The sequence below is a fragment of the Symphodus melops genome, assembly GCF_947650265.1.
Source record: "Symphodus melops genome assembly, chromosome: 7".
NCBI classification, from domain to species: Eukaryota; Metazoa; Chordata; class Actinopteri; order Labriformes; family Labridae; genus Symphodus; species Symphodus melops.
Window position 1 is genome coordinate 14804314 of NC_136697.1, and position 16727 is coordinate 14821040.

The 16727-nt window shown below is 41.9% G+C and overlaps 1 protein-coding gene across 3 annotated transcripts; it reads left to right on the plus strand.

Annotated features, from left to right (window-relative positions):
- Positions 1-234: 234 nt before the first annotated feature.
- stk11 (serine/threonine kinase 11) lies at positions 235-16028 on the plus strand. 3 transcript variants are annotated; one of them, XM_079349469.1, is made up of 12 exons: positions 300-342; positions 421-486; positions 1249-2210; positions 6176-6259; positions 6705-6794; positions 7426-7558; positions 7716-7852; positions 9395-9522; positions 11826-11883; positions 11973-12169; positions 14234-14496; positions 15263-16028. In XM_079349469.1, the coding sequence occupies exons 3-11, from the start codon at positions 1927-1929 to the stop codon at positions 14440-14442; spliced, it is 1320 nt and encodes a 439-aa protein (XP_079205595.1). In that variant the 5' UTR covers positions 300-342; positions 421-486; positions 1249-1926; the 3' UTR covers positions 14443-14496; positions 15263-16028. The 3 variants fall into 3 exon arrangements, with proteins under 3 accessions (XP_079205596.1, XP_079205594.1, XP_079205595.1); XM_079349470.1 differs by lacking the exon at positions 421-486 and having other exon boundaries at positions 235-342; XM_079349468.1 differs by having other exon boundaries at positions 295-486.
- Positions 16029-16727: the final 699 nt, after the last annotated feature.

Sequence of the window (16727 nt, forward strand, 5' to 3'; positions counted from 1 at the left end):
ACAGTATGACCAGTTCAAATATGTTTGTATGCATTTTTTCTTTATAATAGTTGGGGCTTCATCAGTCGTTGTAAATAAAAACAGGATTAAAAACGCACCTCAGTACACAAAGGGTTAAATAGTCCCGGTATGTCGCGCCCTAAAAATATAAATTTACAGTTGTCAGAAAAATGTACATAAATAGGATTACACGTACAAATAGCCAAGGTGTACAGGTTTCTAAGTGAAACTGTGTGAAAACAGCTCAGGTATAAAAACAAACTTTGATTTGACGCAGTAACGTCCGGACTGTCAGCGCGAGCGAGCAGGGGGGAGGTAAACAAGATGGCGACAACCTGAACGGTAAGACTAACACGAAGTGTCGGAAAATTTAACTGACACCTCGATAGACCCTCGTGAAACTTTGTTTTTTTCAAGAAGAACCGGCACAAAGGGAGGAGAACGTGGCCGACACGGGCATTTGTTTTTTTAACCCGGTTGTTCCAGGTGAGATCTGTAGTGAACTCGTTAGCCTGTTAAGTGTCTGGCTAGCTTGCGTTAGCTGGCTGTAATCATGGTTGTTTCTTCAGTGTCGGGACCCTAATTCTGTGTAATAGCTCACTTCTTAACTGTTTTTTCTATGGATTATGATGTAAATGCATTCAAGCGTGCTCCACGCCTGTTATAAAACTGTTTCACCGACAAACGAAGTGAAGTTTGAAATGTTTTAATCTCAACGACAGGTGAAGTTTGCTAGCTAGCTGGCTCAGCCCCGTTAGCTTCAGTAGTGTGACGACGTTTCGGACATCACCCCTCAGCTGCTCACATTCTGTCCTCCTGCACATTAATTTAGCTGCGACAGTTTCAAAGCAGGCGTTTGGGGTTTAAATCTGCAGTGGGGGTGAATGTAAGCACTTTAAAAGAAGCAAATAGTCATAGATGACGTTGGCAAGCTGGGTCATTCAAGCAAACATGCTATGTTAGCCTAAGAGCTAGCTAATATTTTAGACACATATGTATTTGTTTAATATAAACATCTGTAGCTTAAGCTACTGCTCCCCGTCGTTTCAATTTAAGTAGCTCAATGTGTTGTTGTATAAACTCAGTTTCGTCGTGTTTAATGAAACCCTAAGCAGCGCGTGAAACCTGTAAGGTCAAGTGTTGATGTCTGGTCAGATTGTTGACCTAGTCAGGTTTATTTCGTTCAGAAACTTGTAAAAGCAATACCCGTACGATATTTCTATAAAGTCTTAATGTCCTTGTTTACAGGCCATTGGCAGTCGTGGGAGGATGGAGGAGACCTGAGGAAGGGGAAGACGCATCGGATGGCTCAGTCCTTCTACAAGAGCGGGCTGTAGATCTGCTTGAATACAGTCCATCTGTACTCGCACGTGTCCCTTGAAAGAAAAATATGCTATGAAGCATGGACCTTCGACAGAAATGCCATGCTGCATAGCCTTGAATCAGGACTGGTTCCCCCCACCTAAGGCTGTGTAATAGTATATTTATGTAGAAGTGATCTAGAGTAAAGCAGAGAAGGAGAACATCCAAGATCCGTTTCATCTGTCATTTTCCTCATTTATCTGTGGAGAGAAAAAAAAATACAATAAGTCTAACTGCACATGTAACAGACATCAAACAAAATGCAAAGTTTGAGCACCAACTTGGCACTGGACCCCACTGCTTCTCCATCTCTGTTCCCACCAATGGAGTTACCCTAATGTTTACAGATTGGGATCGATCCTGCACCTTCTCTCTTAACTCTCAGGCTTGATTCCCACCTTCTCACATTTTCAGTATTTTGTAATTCCACTGTAATTTATCTTGAGAATTTCAAATACTCAGTCCAGAGCTGAAAAGTTACCAGTGGATTACCCTACAGCAGAAATCATAGCTGTTGCTGGACATTTTTTCAAATAAAGCTAAGCTGTGGCTGAAGAACTAGTCATGAGTACCGGCGAGCTGCATCATCTTGACTATCTTAATGAAAATGAACTAATGGAGATGGATACTTTCATTCATCGCATTGACTCTACAGAGGTCATCTACCAGCCCCGGAGAAAGAGGGCAAAGCTGATTGGAAAGTACTTGATGGGGGACCTGCTGGGGGAAGGATCTTATGGCAAAGTGAAGGAGATGTTGGACTCAGAGACTCTTTGTCGCAGGGCTGTCAAAATATTGAAGAAGAAGAAGCTGAGGCGGATTCCCAATGGTGAAGCCAATGTGAAAAAGTGAGTGTGCTTTGGTTTATTCACTCTCATTGTTCGACCCTTTATCTCACCTAAGTCTTTCACATGCTAAAACTCTTTGAAGTAAGGAGTTGCCAGATATCCTCATCTACAGAAGCACTTGATTTAAAATCACTTCTGTTGAACTCATAACTTGTATTAGCCTATGGCTCAAATATTTCGCTTCCTGAAATGGATAAAATGTTTTTTTATTTTGTATCAACTTTTTTGTGTTTAAGGGCAAAGCGCAAGAATACATCAGTGTCAGTATAATACCAAAACAAATATTATGCTGTACTGTACCTTTAAACTTAGAAATATTGTGTCCAATGCTTCCGCATGTTAATTAATTTAGATTTATAAACTTAAATATACAGAATTGTGCTCTGAATGACTTTCAACTGTGGGCATTAAGCACAACCTACATATTCTGCTTCACTGCATCAAGACGGGCACTTCATCATTGAGAGGGTTTAAAGCTCTTTCAGCTTGTGCCTAAATGTTTGCCTATTTAGGATTCTAATTTATTTGCTTTTGAAACATCAGCATTTAAATAAGAATGTTTGAGAAAGGTTGTCTAAACCCTGTTTCTTAAATAATATTACTATAATTGTGTAGTTAGTTCCTTAATGGCTAGTTATGGAAGTTATGTGGCCAACAAAGTCTCAGCCAGAGTCCCAAGAAGACAAGTAGCTGCTGCATGACTTCACACATTTAGGAGCACATTTCACATTATATTGTGTACATCACAGATGCAATTTCTTCCTTAGTTGAAGGCTAATAGTTTTTAAAATCAGATGGTATATTTCAATATCGACACTCCAGTCAGTTTTAATGCCATCTTTCTGTCATGTCTATATCCGTTGAAACACTTGTTTCCTGATGAGTGTCAGAAGTTTTAATCACACAGTGCGTTTATTAAATATTACTCCAACCTCTCACTGTGGGACTGCACTAATTACAGAGGGAGCTTTAGAAAACTGTCAAAATGAGTTAACTCAGAGAGAAGTGGCAGTCAGGACGGCAGTGCAAGAACCATGAAAAGAGGAGTAGTGGTGATAGGTTAATATGACTCCTTTTTATTGGGGTTATACTGCAAAAGCTTGTTTGCTCGTGCTCAGTTTGGGACTGAAAGATGTCTTCCAGCAGCAGCCGCAGTTTTCTATCAGTCTCTACATTGAGACCCTTCAGCCATAGTGCTGTGAGTGAATGAATGAAATCTCAGGCAAATCTTTGATGTTATTCAAATGAACCAAGAGGAAAGTTTGCCATTTCCAAGCATTGATATTTCTGCAGATTCATAATGTAATTTAAAAAAGTCCTCGTTAGAAGGCCGTTAAGAGGCCTGGAAACAGTGCTGTGAGGGAGACATTGAGTGCTTCAGCTGCTCCCTGGGTTGAAAAAGTTCCAAATGTCCATTTGGTTAGTGATTGCCAGAATTGAAGGTTGAAAATAAAATGAACAATACGATGAAACGGAGTGAAGTGATGGAAACAATGATGCTATTTGTAGAAAAAGTGTGTCTGGTACTACAGGGAGTAAATCATAAAGCTGCAGAGGTATTATTTACTGACGCTGTTTTCTCTTATGCAGATTACTCTCGCCTGAGAATTGATCTGTGAATTTCCCCGTTAGTGTAGAGATGTTACTTGGGCCCAGGTAACGTCAGAATGAAAAATGTCCATTTGCAACACATGCAACTAACCTGAGGACTTTGGAGTTCAACAGGAAGGGTTTCTATGTGTGAAAGCATCATAACTAAGTATAATTGTCATATTGATTCATCTGCTGATTATTTCACAGATGCATCCTTTACTCAGAAGTCTATAAAATGCTGAAGATTTTTAATTTAATATTGGCCTTCAAATAATAAATAAAAAAAGACTTGTCATCGTAGTCCCAAACACTTACATTGACCCAGTCCAGTGTTTTGCGGTAATGCACCATAGAGCTAGTTGCCAAAGACACTATAGTTTAAAACAGAAGAAGAATTTACACAACAACAATGGCGGCAGCATGCGATAACGTCATGCTATGTCTTTTTTATTTTCTTTTTTTTTTTTTTTCCTTTTCCTAGCTTTATTGGTATTTTAGGCCAAAGCCACAGCACTAGACAACATGCTTGTGCCTCCCTTGGTGAAGGCCTCGTGTGTCCCAGTCTGAGGAAGCTGGATCCTGAATCCTGTAAAGGCCCGTCTGTGTGTGAATGAAATAGTAGGCTGCTGACTCCTCCATTCAACCTCTGTTTTGCATTCCTGTCTGCCAAACACTTCCTACTTTGACATGGTTGCCATGGGGATGGGCATGCTCATTCTGGCTTTGATCTAGCAATGCCACCCCTGTTTCTACAACAACTGTCCAGGAATGCCGAGCCCTTGTTTGGTATGACAAAAAGGCACCAGGATGCACACATTTTCTGTAAACAAACTCCCGACATCCCAGTGTTGGGGAATGATTTTATCAGTTTTTTAGGCTGCTGCTTCATGCTGGAGAAACTGCCGTCTCACTGATTCCTGAATACTTTGCGGTCTGCAGACCACATAAGGACATACGGTCCATCAACACTAATTTGAACTCAGATACTGCAGATGGACTGCAGCGGTCATGCTGCCTCTGTTTAGCAATCCGTTTTCTGGAAACATTCAGTGATACAGCTGCAGCTCAGTTTGTTACATCATACATGTTAGAGCTGCTCCATGGGTGATGTGCTGTTAAAGGCGAGGTCGTTTTTGCCTAACCGTATGTATGTAAATCACAGTTCTGCTCTTACATGTGCATGTGGTGACTCTGTATTTTTATCAGAACAGTGATGCAGCAGGATCTGCTTGTGTGTGTCTGAGTGCAGGCAAGAGGCTGACTCGGTCAGAATATCCATTTGTCAGGGGTAAGATGATTGTATATGAGGCAGAGCACTGACACAGCTCCCAAACTGCTGGCTGATTAGGGACAGAAAGGCTCCAAAGAGGGTTTTATGAGATTGTGTCAAAGTGAGGAAGAAAAAAAAAGGATTATTCCTCAACTCTTTAAGGTCCATTAGAAACGTATTTCTCTTTTGCACAGTCACACTCCCTTATCTTTGAAATGTGACTGTTTCATACGATAAACCAAATGTATGTTATTTCTGGGAGATGCAGGAAAAATATTCAATAACAGAAAGATTTATATCTGTGACACGATGGAGGAAGGAAATGAATTGAACCAATGCCATCGTCAAGATGTTTTGATCTCCTACATACAATGCAACTCTACCTGAATCAAACTGTTGGCCCTCACTGGCAAGTCTGTCAGCATTTTTTTTAATTGAGCCCTGCATTAAGACCATCATACACTGCAGTTTGAAACAGTGTTTAGCTGACTGGACCAATTGTGTATGAAAAAACCTTGGTATTTCCTCAGCGTGTGCATGCAGCGATGTCTGCTCCTTCATCTGTGCTTTTACAATCCACATCCAAACTCATCAGTGTTGCCGTCTCGCAGCTCTCTGAACTGCCAGGAGACTCAACATTCATCAGTCATGCTGCTGTTTTAAATCTCCTCTCCTTCTGTAGCAACGTGTCAGGATCTCAGCGTTTATGGGACTGTTGTAATTCACTGCTGCTGCACTCAGCCAGTATCAAGTCCTAAAGTATCATTCTTGCAGGTCTTGTTTCCTGTCATCACCTTTTTAAAGCATCTCTAATGGGCTTGACTCTTCATGTTAGACACACAGTGGGTTCAGGGTTTGTTTAATTACAAATGTATGAGAAAATATGACACAAAAGCTAATAAAAAAAAAAAAAAATGCCACAACCAATTATACACTTGTGCTTTGTTTACACAGAGCCGTGGTGCTCTTGTATGACACGTGCACTTGTATGGCCAGCATTAAGTGCAGTCTCGGCTAGTATTTGATAAAGTAGCTCTCAGGCTGACTTATTTGCTTGATGAATCCCTCACTTGTTATTTTTGCTCTTGTGTCCATTTTATAGGGAGATTCAGCTGCTAAGAAGACTCCAACACAAGAATGTGATTCAATTGGTGGATGTGCTCTATAATGAAGAGAAGCAGAAAATATATCCTTTTTGTGTTGTATAAATGTGGACGTGCTTTACAATTGTTTTGAATGCAAAAGTACATCTAGTCATTGGTGATCAGCTTTCTGCCAACAGTCTGACTTTATTAACCCCCTGACGCCTATTGTCGCAAATTTTCATCAAACTGCTTCCGCTCCAAATGCAGCCAAAATAGCGTCCGTATTCCTCCACTGCCGGTTGATGCACTTTCAATACATACCTAGGAAACTTTTGCAAGCATTAGTTTGTCATAGGACCAGTCAGAGACAGATCAACATCCGTTCTATTCCGTACATCCGTATATCTATTTATGTGCTATTTTCCATTAAACATTTTCAACTTAATTTAGCATCTACTTGAAAGCAGAAACAAATTCAGGGCATCAAGGGGTTAAAGGATCTGTTTTATTTCTTTTGTTTTGGCGAATCCTTGACTCCTACCTCACGTATATGGTGATGGAGTATTGCGTTTGTGGGATGCAAGAAATGCTGGACAGCGTCCCAGAAAAAAGGTTTCCAGTATTTCAAGCTCACGGGTAAGTCTCTCTCTCTCTCTCTCTCTCTCTCTCTCTTCCCCCCCCCCCCTCCCTCCCTCCCCTATATTTAGTAGGACTCATTCTGCAATGCTAAGTTCAGATCCACCAAAGATCTACTCTTACAAAAAACTGCTCATTGCATTTAAACATATTTTTTTTGACTGCTAACTGAGCAGAAATCTGATCTCACTGGTTATGGGGTGCACCATTTTAAAGTATTTTTCACAGTCACAGAAGTATGTTTTTGTTTTTTCCTACTACAGCAGAGTTTTACAATAAAATATAAATGTCATTAGTGATGGAAACGTGAGCTTATTAATCACCTTTGGTTGAAAAATCAACCTGATTTGTTGAAATGATATCCATGGTGACATGTTGTGAGATAGTGCACATGGGCTCTTATCTGCAGTAATTAAAACAGGTTTTTTTTCTGACTTTACATGGGTGTCTTGTTCACAATGTATCATTCTCTGTAGAAAAGATGAGCTGTGTCCCTGACACGCATGGATCGGGGAGTTTACGGTGTCCTTCATGATTTTTAATGCGTCAAGAATGACGGACGCCTGACTAGCAACATCACTGTACGCCCCTCTTTTATTCATCTGTGTTGACACTTTGTTTTTCATTTCAGGTATTTTTGCCAACTTTTAGATGGCCTTGAATATTTGCACAGCCAGGGAATAGTTCACAAAGACATTAAACCAGGGAATCTGCTGCTGACCACAGACGGAGCACTTAAGATCTCGGACCTGGGAGTAGCAGAGGTAAGCTCGGGTTTAAGTACAGTCAAACGTCTACTCTTTTTCCATTTATATATTATTTTTACTATTTACACGTCTTACCAATTGGTTGTGGCAGTCATTTAACAAATCTCCATTTAGCTTGAAGTCATTCTTATTCGACTCTCTTTCTTTGTTTCAGGCCCTTCACCCATTTGCAGAGGATGACACGTGTCGCACCAGTCAGGGCTCTCCGGCCTTTCAGCCTCCTGAGATCGCCAACGGACTGGACACCTTTTCAGGGTTCAAAGTGGACATTTGGTCTGCTGGGGTAACACTGTGAGTAGTCAGAGAATAATTAAAAACTCGTGGTGTTTTGAAAGACGCAAGATCCGATTTAGTAGTATCGTTTCCTGACGCATTCAGAGGAGGATTTGTCCTGCTTGTAGACCAGCTGATGAGAGACGGTGGCCAATTATCAGCCTGTTCAACAGTGATAGGTGACTTTTTGTGAACAAGGCTGTTACCATGTTAATTTCTAGAGTTAAAAAAAGGGCTTTTTTGAATGTGGCGTGAATGTGACTGGTGTTTCTGCAGCCAGCAGGACACTCAACAAACTGCAGGATTTTGCACTTCTGCATTGGCTTCATTTTCTGCTTGGTGCTCACAAATAATCAAACTCAGATTAACACGCACAAGCTGAACACAAACTCAGTGTTCCTCTCAGCAGAGAGGAACACACTGTGAAATACTAGAGGATGACAGGACGAACGTTTTCTGGAACATACTTTTAGGGCCAGAAGGAAAGGGGGAGCAAAGTCAGCTTAAATATGATTTTATCAATATTCCTGAAAATAATCTTTGGGTGCACTGGAACACTTAAACGATTAAGGCCCTTGAACATGTGATTTGAACTGAGACCTGCTGTGAGGCGTATCACGACGCAAGAAATATTGTGAATGTTTTTTTGAGAATGAAACAACATCAAAGAATTTTACCACCGCAAATACAGTCCATCGAGGCAGCGCGAGAGAGACTGCAGGCTACATCCTAATGAAAAAGTCATCAATTGTAGGTGCAGTGGCACGTTCCGGAGACGGACCGCAGCATTGTGTGAACACAATGATTGACTTGAGTCTTTACTGATGCTGGTCTCTTGTATGCGACGTGCAGGATATAAAGGAATGAACAAGTTATCTGAGATGATACAGGGAGGTTTGACGAGTCATGGTCTTTATAGACATGTTATACTGTTAGATGTCACCAGAGCTGTGGTTATTAGATGTTATGTTGCTGTTAGATTTTAGATTGCAGGGAACTCTAATACTCTTAAGTTGAAGGATTTCTCCTTTAAAACTGCACGATTTAAATGTTAACCCTTTGTTGATCAATACTGTGCAAGTCAAGAGGAGTGTGGGGATGGAAACAGAGGGCAGCATGATGCCTTCTCAGCTGCTCCCACTCTCTCTGGTTGTGAGCGTCAGTGAAGTTGGTTAAACCGCTTTTTAAACCAGACATCAACACATCCACCTATACTGCTATCTATACTGTCTGTGGGAGACAGAGATGCTCTGCGCTGCACTAACATTTCATTGACTACTTCTCAGACTTTTTTCACATCACTGAGGACGGAAAAAGTCTTAAAATGTTGGTCTAATTAGGTAAACCCTGACTCTTTTGTTGACTGATGCAGGAGTTAAATGTGGCGCTGAATTAATAAACAAACAAAAGATGAAAGAGTTAAAGCTTGGTGATGAACAGTCCATGTTTTTAGACTGACTACTTTCAGAGTTGTATGCTCGTCTTTATTTAGATCTGTCACTGTGTCACACTTTATGAAACACTAACCGTATTTATTGACTTCTGCTTCCATTCATTCAGATACAACATTACAACTAGTCTGTATCCATTTGAGGGGGACAACATCTATAAGCTATTTGAGAACATTGGAAAAGGTGACTACTCTATTCCCGAGGACTGTGGACCCCTCCTGTCGGACCTGCTGCAAGGTTGGTCCATTAACCTTTAGTCTTCAACAGAGGGAGTGGACAGGCTTGCTCCAGTGTTAGCATTTAGTTTGTGTTGAATGACGATAAAAAAAACTTTGAGATCAGCCGAACCCTAACCCAGGGATGTGATCGGTCAGATTTATCCTGCATTTCTGACTTGATGATTTGAATGGAGTTGTAAATGGACTTGAGCTTGTATACCTGAGGACTCGCAGCACATTTCACTGTAGGACACACCTCCCCATTCAGACACTGGGAACAGAGGCTGCTATGTAAAGTGTCTTATCACTATTAACTAACCACTCATAGACATTCACACGCCAACAACAAAGCAGCAGGAGCCACTTACGGTTAAGGACACGTGGCTGCAGGAGCTGGGAATCGAACCCCTGATCTTTTCATGATGGAACAGACCCTACCAATAAACCAAAGCCCCCCTGATCGAGTAGCATCTGTATGCACTGTGAGTTTATAGAGAGAGAGATGCATCCACAGTTCTCCCACACTGCAATTATTGTGGGTCAACGGCTCATAAGCTAATAGCTATGCTACGTGTGTCTACACGAGGCTCACCTGTTGTGATAACAGACTCGGAAAAGTGAAGTTTTGTTAAGTCAACTCTACCACATTCTGCTGAAGGAGCAGAAACATACAGGCAGAGAGAAGGGATAGAGGTGATGATGTCAGCCGTGTAGGTTGGTGTAAAAAACAACAACTCCATTAGGTGGTATAATAGGGAAGCTGGCTCGAAGTGAGGCATCTCTCTCTCTCCTCCCAGTGCGTCACTTCCTCACAGCTTGGCTATGTGTCAAAAATGATTCACACCCTGGTTTATGTTTAAAACGGCCCTTTTTGCAGTTATTGTAAGTTTATAAACAAAACAAAAGTAGATCCTGTCATGTCAAAGGAGACATATCAACTATACAACAGCTAACTAAACCTATAGCTTTATACATTCTGCAGGGCTAAGACTAAGTTAACGTACTAAATAATAATTCATGTCCTGTAAAGAAATCATCATGGGTGTAAAGAAAATGTTAGATGTGCACATGAGAGAAGCTCATTATTTTAAAATGCTGCAGAAAATGAACAAACTGGAGCATGAAATAGATCCTAGTGCGGGAACAGATCTGTTTGGTGCTTGCTGATGTTGCCAACAGCAAAAAGAGCTAAATATACAGCAAATATTTAGCTCTTTAATGGCATTGACCAACAAGTTGCTACTCAAGTCAAAGAAATATTTGATTAGTTAAGTATTTGTTTATTTACTGACAGCTGCAGTGTGTGTGTGGGTTTGTGTCCTTTCCTAATCACATCCATGGAAGTTGGCCAGCTGTGTCCTGATAGCAGTAATACACACACATACACACACACACATATATACTGTGTCCGTCCAGTAGATGGTGCTGTGACACTGAACGTCCCTGTGATACCTTAGCACAGGAGGGTCCCTCTCAACTGTAGAAATCCCTTCTGCTGTTGACGTATTTTCCACTGATCTTGAGCCACTAGCAGAATACTAAAGACATCACAGTCAAGCATCGCTTTTCCAGAGAATGCTGCAATGCTCCTGCTCCTTTCATAACAAAACGTTCCGTCAGCCAAACGACACATTAAGATTCTTACCGATGCTAAACAAAACCCTACAACACAGATTGTTATTCATCTTATCTCTTCAATATTTCCAGACTGTGCCTCAGCCTGCACGATCAAACCATGACTAAGGGGGGGGGGAAACCCATCCTGTGCTGGTGCTCTGATAACTCATCAGTCCTCCATCCCCCATTTTGTGTGAGCGTGTGACGTCTGTGTGTGATGACGCAGCACCTTAGAGATTGTCAGTCCATAATTACATGGTCTAAAATAAGACTAGTGCACAAAAGGTGTCCTTCAGCAGGCGCAGCCTTACTATCAGCACTCAGCATGCTGCCCCTCTGCCCATTGAGAGGTAATTACATTATTAGGTGTTGATGGGCACTGCATCAATGCTGCCTTATCACACAGACACTCTGCAGATTCTCCACTATATGATAATTAAGGAACATCTTCATTACATTGGTACAGCTGTTATGCTACTCGCATTGATGTTTCTTTACTTTACAGAATGCCCTGAAACAGTGATAAATGTGATTATTACTTACATTCATTCCTCTTCTGGGGATGAGTTTATTGTTTGCAGTCTCTGCAGCCTCCCACCAGTTTATTTCAAACACTTGACAGAGAGAGAGAGGTGTGAGTGTAGGATTTGAAAAAGGATTGTTGTGACTTAGTTGACCTTTCTAATGTTTGTTTTTGTTTGTCAGGAATGCTCGAGTATGACCCTGCGAAGAGGTTTTCCATACAGAACATAAGGCAACACAAGTGAGTGATCATTATGTGCAACATTCAAAAGCCCTTAGCTGCAGCAATTTTAAAGAAGCATTGATTAATTTCATTGTATTTTTCTACAGCTGGGTACGTAAGAAACACCCTCCGTCTGAGCCCCCTGTGCCCATCCCCGCCAGTGCAGAGAGCAGGGATCCCTGGCGGAGTATGACGGTGGTGCCCTACCTGGAGGATCTGCACGGCTACACCGAGGAGGATGATGATGACGAGCTGTACGACGGAGAGGATGAGATCATCTACACTCAGGACTTCACAGTGCCAGGTGAGGAGGAGCTCGAGCCTTTCGTACAGGTTAAATTAAGCTCAAGTGTAAAATTTTTGAACAGTTATAACAGTGTCGATGTGTTTAGTGTTGTCGTTCTGTATTCTGTCAGAGATGACGTCTGCTGCCTCGTTGTCAGCCTCTTCCTCAATGACTATTCTGTACCATCTTTCTTCCAAACACATTGTGTGAAAATGGAGCTCCCGCTATGCTGTGCTTCTGCAAAGCCACAACGCAAAGTGAATTCACAGACGAGGACGCCGATATTGCTCCATCGCAGAATTTATATGAATGTACAACAATGACAGCAGAGTTTAGTTACGGCACATTATTGGAAAAAAAATCAGCCTGAAAAGGGGCTTGAGATATGAGCTTTGAATACATGGCCTGCATCTTTGGTTTACGGAGGGAGGAGGGGAGGACATGCTGTAAGAAGAAGACGTACTATTAATCCCATGAGGAGAAATTCTAGGCATCATTATCAAAACAGACAACCTCACAAACCTCCAAAAGGGACATTGACTTGTTCATTCATTTATATCTACTTTTATTATATCTTTCAAAGTTTATAATGCCGGTGTCATGAGAACTCTTAATCTCTGACTCTGATTGGTGTTTACCTTCACTGATCATTTTCACATTACACAAAACTGCAATACAATGAGGTAACTAATGTCAGTGGCTCCTGAATCAAAAGCTTCTCCGTCCCTTCTATTTGTTATTCTGATGGTTATTAGTAAATCAGGCAAACCTACATTTTAGAGGGCAGGTAGATAAGTCGGCCAATAAATCCAAGAGACAAAATTCTAAGCTCGGCGATAAGATCCATGCTACAATGACTTCTATCAACAGCATCTCAGCTTTTATTGGTAGTTCTGTCATATTATTTACAGTATCACCCAGTGAAATGAAACGAAGAGCAAAGCTGAGTCCCTCTCCTCCACAGTAGTTTGAATGTTTTTGTCTCGATTCAAGTCCTTAGTCTTAATCCAAAGCAGGACACGTTTAGGAGATACTTCATCTTAAGTGCCATGCACATTACAGCGTCACAGTAAAACGTGCGTGACAGATAGAAATGATTACTGCACAAGGAGCCATGTTTACTGCTCTGAAGAAAGTAATGTATTGATAGCAACATTGACTAGAGGAAGTCACAATCTGTGATGGCTGTCTGACTCCTTCTACAGATGCCTGTCAGTTACGATAAAAGCTGTTAGATTTGACAAAACATTGAGATGTTTCTTTTAGTGAGCTGTGCATACAAACAGTTTTCAGACTGTTCATTGGCTTTGGGTTGAGGAGGTGGTGACTGTGTCTTTGTATTTCATTCAGTCTGTTTCCCCAACTCTTCTTTTTATCTTTTCCCCCAGAATTCAGATCTTTTAACCGTTGCTAGGCAACAGCGGGTTATAATAGATGCTGTAGTCGGTGTCGGGTATCAAGAACTGGTGCCCCACATAAAACCAAATAGAGCTGCAGAATGTGAATGAAGAGGTCTAAAAATAGTCCAGTAGGGGAGGCTTTGGTGTGCGAGTCTAAATGGTTTTTCCTGGATTCACTCCCACATGCTGAGCGCCGTCGCTCTCAGGATGCTGCATCTGAATTAAAAGATAGTGTGGTAAGAACAACATCAACAAACTGTTAAGAGTTGGTGTTTCTCTCTAATGTTACAGCTCACACATTGTGTGAACTTTAGCTTTTCCTCACTCACTTAGTCTCTCTCTCTCTCTCTCTCTCTCACTCACACACACACACACACACACACACACACACACACACACCTGCAGTTGAAATTAAAGAGAGGCCCATTTAGTGTGTTTTTTTTTTTGTCTCAGCAGATTTCCTGTTTTTGTTTTTCTTACGGTTGTGGGACCTGACATTTTGCTTGTTCTCTGCTGATGTGAAATGTTGAAAGGTCTCCTCTTCAAAAACATGTTTACAGCTTTTACAGCCCCAGCTGGGTTGTGACTTCCATTTATGTTCTCTCTAACGTGCATGCCACTACCTTGCATTGTCAACTTGTCTTAAACAAAATGTACACTTTTTTTTTTTTTTTGGTTTTAGGACAAGTGGCCGAAGAAGATCTGGATCAAGGGCACGCAGACCACAGTCCACATCAAGCCAAGCCACTTTGTGTGAACGGCACAGAGGGGGGAGGTCTGAACAGCAAGGCCAAAGCCGAGCGTCGATCCTCCTCTTCATCCAACCCCTCACGTAAAGGAGTCTCCACAGCCAGCAAGATCCGCAAGCTCTCCACCTGCAAACAGCAATGACCTCCCCCCCCCCCCCCCCCCCCCCCTCCCTCGGCAACATCCCCCCCCCCCCTGGTGAGTGTGCGGACCGTTAAAAGAAGCTCTGAATCGGCTCTTTGAGAGTTTAGAGGGACACTCCTTTTAATACAGGGGGATGAGAAGTAGATCACCAAGGGACAGGTAAGAAGGAGCATGAGATTACGTTTGAACAGAGACGTTTCAATGAGTATCAGGCAGTGAGGGGGAGGAGAGTTGAAAGCAATGAGGAGAGAAGAAGTCTGTGTTGATATTCAGCAAGCTCTGCTCTGACTCACCATTGCTCCCCAGGCAAACACATGGGCGGTTTCCTATAGTCGGAGAACTAAATCTAGACGGGCTCTGGTCTTGGAATGTTTGAATTTGTCTTTAAAGCTTCGTCAAAGGCCCCGTCGCTCAGGCAAAGAAACGGAACAGATCCGAGCACACAAAAACAATTTAACAGGTTGTCCCCTCTTTCCAGTTCCCACCCACAGTTTGCTCTTTCAATCTCTCACTCACACAAACCACTCTCGGCATGACGCTGTTTGTCATGGGTGCACTGCAGAGGAGATGCTGTGTGTTAATTTGTTCAGGGCGATGACTCACTCTGGATGAGAGAAAGTGGGCTGTCGGATGTTTGTCTCTCTCTCTCTCTTTCTCACCCTGTCGATGAGTCTTTCAGTTTGAACTAATTACACTCGATAGAATTTTCTGATAACATCCACTTTGAACTCACTTTTGCTTGTGATATGTGACGACATTTAGAAAATAAAGGTCCAACGGATGTTTGTAATTTTCCGTCTTCTTTCTCTGCCTCTCTCAGGTTGATCTGTCCCCCGTCCTTCTGTGTCCAGAGTTCACACAGTTGTGAGAGAAGCCTGCTGACGTTATTGCCCCCGACCCTCCTTAGACCCAGGCCTGCTGAGTCTTTTGAAGAGGCACTAGAAGTGACTGGGAGGAGGAGGACAGCATGAAATGTTCTTTTTTGCTCTGAGACTGAGGCACTGGCTGTGAAGATGTTTTTTCTCTCTCTCTCTCTCTCTCTCTCTCTCTCTCTCTCTCCCTCTCCCCCATACTTTGGCTACTTTCAATCTCCTCTGTCATCCAGTTCTATATGCTAGTCTCCCTCCTCTTCACCCTCTTAAGGAGAGTGAAGTTGCACAGGACTTTACGGACACCATCACCCATGTACCCCACCCATCCACGTACCCCCTCTCCCCCATCTTCTGTTTTCTTTGATTTCTGTTTGACAGAATCCTTGGCAGTTTTTGAGACACATTGTGATGTGTGCAAAATTAAAGAGGAAAAAAAGATGACGAATGCTATGAATAATTCTATATTTAGACCTGTGATGAGAATACTTATGATGGTACTGTACTACCACCAACCATAAAAAACTGCATGCTGTACAGAGCTGGAAGAAAGGGAGAGTACTTAGTTTGTGAATGGACTGACAGACTGAAGCCTTGAGATCCGCCTCCTCTGACCTGTTGGGAACTTTTGATTTCCATTTAAGGTTTTTCTTTGTCTTTTTCTTTTCCAATGAATATTTTTTAATTATTATTTATAAAAAAAGATGTCCCAAACAGGATGTTTTGTTGGATGATCTTTTGTTTTAAATTAGATTTTTATTTTTTTTATTATCCAGTGCGCAAAAAGTGGTTTATGTCCTGATGGTTTATTTCATTTACGGTACCTTTTAAATGGTTTAGAGGAACCCTACACATCTTTCTCTGAGTCAGAACCAAGAATATCAAGAGGTGATGCCGCTTAGCTATAGGCATTGTGTCGTCACAAACACGCAGTCGGCTGTTTTCCAGTGATGTTCTTTGTTGTGCGGATCACATCAGCAGGAGCCCTGCCCCCCTCTTACGCAGCCAAGCCTATCATCATCATCAGCCCCTCACTGGGAAAAGATCAGAGAGCAGGTGAGTCACAACTCTGAGGGAGGGAGAGAGCAGCGCTTGTCACGTCAGCAAGCTCGAAAAGAGAGGCTCTCCCTTACACGAGAGATGTGGTGGGGAGGAAAAATATTTCACAACATATTCAGTATTAGAGGATACTCCTTACTTTCTCAGCCCGTGTCATACATCACATGTGATTACATCTGATATGACTCACAACAGCATGAAAGGCCCTCTGGTTTTCCTTTTTTTTGTTTTTTTAATTTGGAAAAATCTTCAGTTCAAAATCAATTTACACCTCAGCTGGTCTCACAGTCTAGCCTTTGTAATGGCTGCAAGACATTGAATTCTTAGTGTTACTTGTTTGAGTTATCAGAAAGCAGA